Here is a 3,214-nt window from a genome sequence, read left to right as displayed (position 1 = left end):
GTTGTCAATGTATTTCATCACAAAAGGAAGGTTGTGCTGGAGAATAAAATATTTAACATATATCTATTAAGATATTATCTAGTTGGAATTGTAGGTAATTAGTACTTCTATGTTAGGCTATTTTCTATATATTAGTTGATGTAATCTCAATAAATACCCAAATAGGGTTCACTTAATAATCATCCAAGAATTCACCAACAAATCATTTTCTACAGATCAGCCCATGTGAGATTTCCTCATAGAAAGTTAAGCACATCATCAAAATAGGAAAAGTGACTAAAGAGGCAACTAACTTAGAATTGATGTCTAGAAATAAATTAATGATACGCAAACTCTAATAGGACTTAAATAGAAAACAATAATCCAATCTGAATCCAATATAATATTTATCCTAATCTTTCATGAGAAGATTAGATTTATAATTATATACCAGACTACACAATACACCATGTATCTTACTCTCTTTTAGTGCCTTTTAAATAAGATACCAACTTTCTCTTGAAGCAGTTTCCACAGATCTTCAATGTGCCGTTCCTCTGTCATCGTAGTTCCAATTGCACACCTTAACGTGTATTTTCCACCCACCACTGCGTGTGTCATGAAAGCTCGGCCACTAGAGTTCACAGCCTCTAACAGCTTACAGTTGACGTCAGGGCCACCATCTTCGAAGTTGGTCTTGAGACGAAAGCATACCAATGCAAATCTTCTAGGCACCACAATCTCAAACCTGTCATCCTTGGTCACTAATGATTCAAAGTGCTTGGCCAATGTGACATCATCTCTTATATGGGTCATCAAGTTGGCCACCCCGTACCTCCGTATCACCAACCATAGCTTCATGGCTCGGAAGCGTCGACTCAGTGCAATTTGCCAGTCCTTGTAGTCCACCACCTCATTCGATTCACTAGCTCTGTTTCTCAAGAACTCGGGATTAGTAGACAACGAATCTACTAGAGAATTCGGGTCCTTAACCCATAGGCAACAACAGTCCATATTTGTGAGGAACCACTTATGTGGGTTCATGCTAATTGAGTCAACAAGCTCCACCCCATCCAAATAATGCCTAAATTCTGGACATATACATGCGCTACCAGCATATGCCGCGTCGACATGGAGCCAGACACCATATTCTCTTGCAATATGCCCAAGGTCCTCCAATGGGTCCACTGCACCAGATCCTGTGGTGCCTACGGTAGCACAAAGAAACAAGGGAACCAACCCCGACGCCAAATCCTTCTCAATTGCTGCACGAAGAGTATCAGGTGAGAGTGCAAATGCCGTGGAGGATGATGTGGGGAGTGCTCGGAAATTCAACGTGGGAATTCCGACTAATTTAGAGGCCTTTTGAAGGCTAGAATGTGTTTGATCAGACCCATAGACAACCAATTTAATTATCTTATCTTCACCCATATGTTTCAAGGCCTTGTCTCTCGCAGCCGCCAATGTGCACACAATAGCCTCACAAGTGCTACCATGTAAGACACCCCCACCGTTGCCCAAAGATAGAAATGAATTTGGGAGTTTGAGCATCTTAGCCATCCAATCCATGACAATTATTTCTAGTTCCGTTGCTGCAGGTGAAGAGATCCAATTGAAACCGACGACATTAAGGCCAGTGCAAAGCATCTCTCCAAGGAACCCAGCATTGCTTGCATTGGCTTGGAAATAAGCAAAGAAGTTTGGACTCTGCCAATGAGTAAGGCCAGGTATAATGCTACTACGAACGTCTTCAAGAATGGATTTTAAAGACTCAGGACAGTATGGAGCGACATCAGGAAGGCACTTCTGTAGGTAACCTGGTTTCACTTGGCTTTGGACTGGATAGTTTTCGACGTCTTTGTAATATTCAGCAATAAAATCGATAACAACTTGTGACTCATTGGTGAAATTTTTGAGGTCTAAGGGCTTGAAGATCTCTGTTGGGAGGCTACCCATTTAGCTAAGGAAATTTATGGATAATGTCTTGAGTTCAATGGGAGAGGTTATAGATGGTGTTTAGTGTGGTGAGTTAAATATCTGCCAAAGAGCTCTTATATAGACCTCAACCTTTAAATCTGGAACAAAATTAGTGTCTATTCGTTGAAATTGGCCAGACAACTGTTTTTAAAACCAAGGTATCCGGGCCTCGTAGAGCACCCGGGGCACGTGCTACCTCCTGTCGACTCTTTGGAAATTGTATTTCTTTTTAATTTTTATGCCCAAACATAGGTTAGGCGCGGGAAATGAAACCAGATATTTGATATCGTCATGCATAGAGACTTTACCAATTACGGTAGATGGCTATTTTTCATTTTTATGTAGGTTAGGCGTGGGAAATGAAACCAGGTATTTGAAATTGTCACACAAAGGGACTTTACTAATTACGTAGATGGCACCTTCAAGGAGAATTGATTACACTATAACAATTCAATAAATTGAGCGTTGGAAATAGCAGTGATCCATCATTTTCACATGTTACACCACCGACCCTACAGACAAGAAGTGTTTCGACTTTTGGTGTTGAGAAATGCTTTCTTTAGTTTTAATAGAAGCTGAGGCACTATTCGAAGAAGCTCTAGTACTGCAACTCGGCCAGGTTGGGTTCAACCCAAGCCCAACTTGAACTTCAGAAACAACAACCCGTGTCTGTGCCCAATCCGACCTTGGACTTTAAACCCAATCCAAATCGAGGTGGTCGTGCTTTTCAGGTTAATTCATTCCCCATTAATACTAGATAATTTAGTAATGATAACTGCTTATATAACAAAAGCATTAATAATAAAGAATAAGTTTATTTAATGAAAATAGTCATACATTAATTTATAAATAATAAAGAACATATTAATAACAAATAATCATCCATTAATCCATATTAAGTTCGACTTAAGGCAAAGTGAGTTGCCCCGATGCCTACACCTGAACCCAACCCGATATGAGTAAGGCATTTATCATTATTGCCCGAACCCAAGTTAACTATGCCCAGACCTGACCCAAGGTTGGGTTCAATCTAGCAGGTGCGGGTTTTGCCTGCCCAAGTTGCCACCCTAATCTCATTCTCCAGCAAATCAGACCCAATGATTTTAAATTAGTGGAGCACCGGATCGAATTTGTAGTGTCATGAGGTGGGTGTACACATTAAAGATAAAAGATATTGGGAAAATTACTAAAAAAGCGTAAAATATTTTACACTCTTTCCATAATTTACCCAAAGATATTTTGTATGAAAATTAGTGGG

General features: G+C 40.0%; 1 protein-coding gene across 1 annotated transcript; it reads right to left on the bottom strand.

Moving 5' to 3' along the window:
- Nucleotides 1-230: 230 nt before the first annotated feature.
- LOC147387454 (phenylacetaldehyde synthase-like) lies at nucleotides 231-2,054 on the bottom strand. The gene has a single exon (XM_086421826.1). It carries the CDS (start codon nucleotides 1,933-1,935, stop codon nucleotides 466-468), a length of 1,470 nt encoding a protein of 489 aa, XP_086277952.1. The 5' UTR covers nucleotides 1,936-2,054; the 3' UTR covers nucleotides 231-465.
- Nucleotides 2,055-3,214: the final 1,160 nt, after the last annotated feature.

The sequence above is a fragment of the Akebia trifoliata genome, chromosome 13 (genome assembly GCF_017979445.1).
Source record: "Akebia trifoliata isolate Shusen 1 chromosome 13, ASM1797944v1, whole genome shotgun sequence".
Classification (NCBI taxonomy): Eukaryota; Viridiplantae; Streptophyta; class Magnoliopsida; order Ranunculales; family Lardizabalaceae; genus Akebia; species Akebia trifoliata.
The sequence above is the reverse complement of the archived record's forward strand: the minus strand, read 5'-3'. Positions and strand labels throughout refer to the sequence as shown.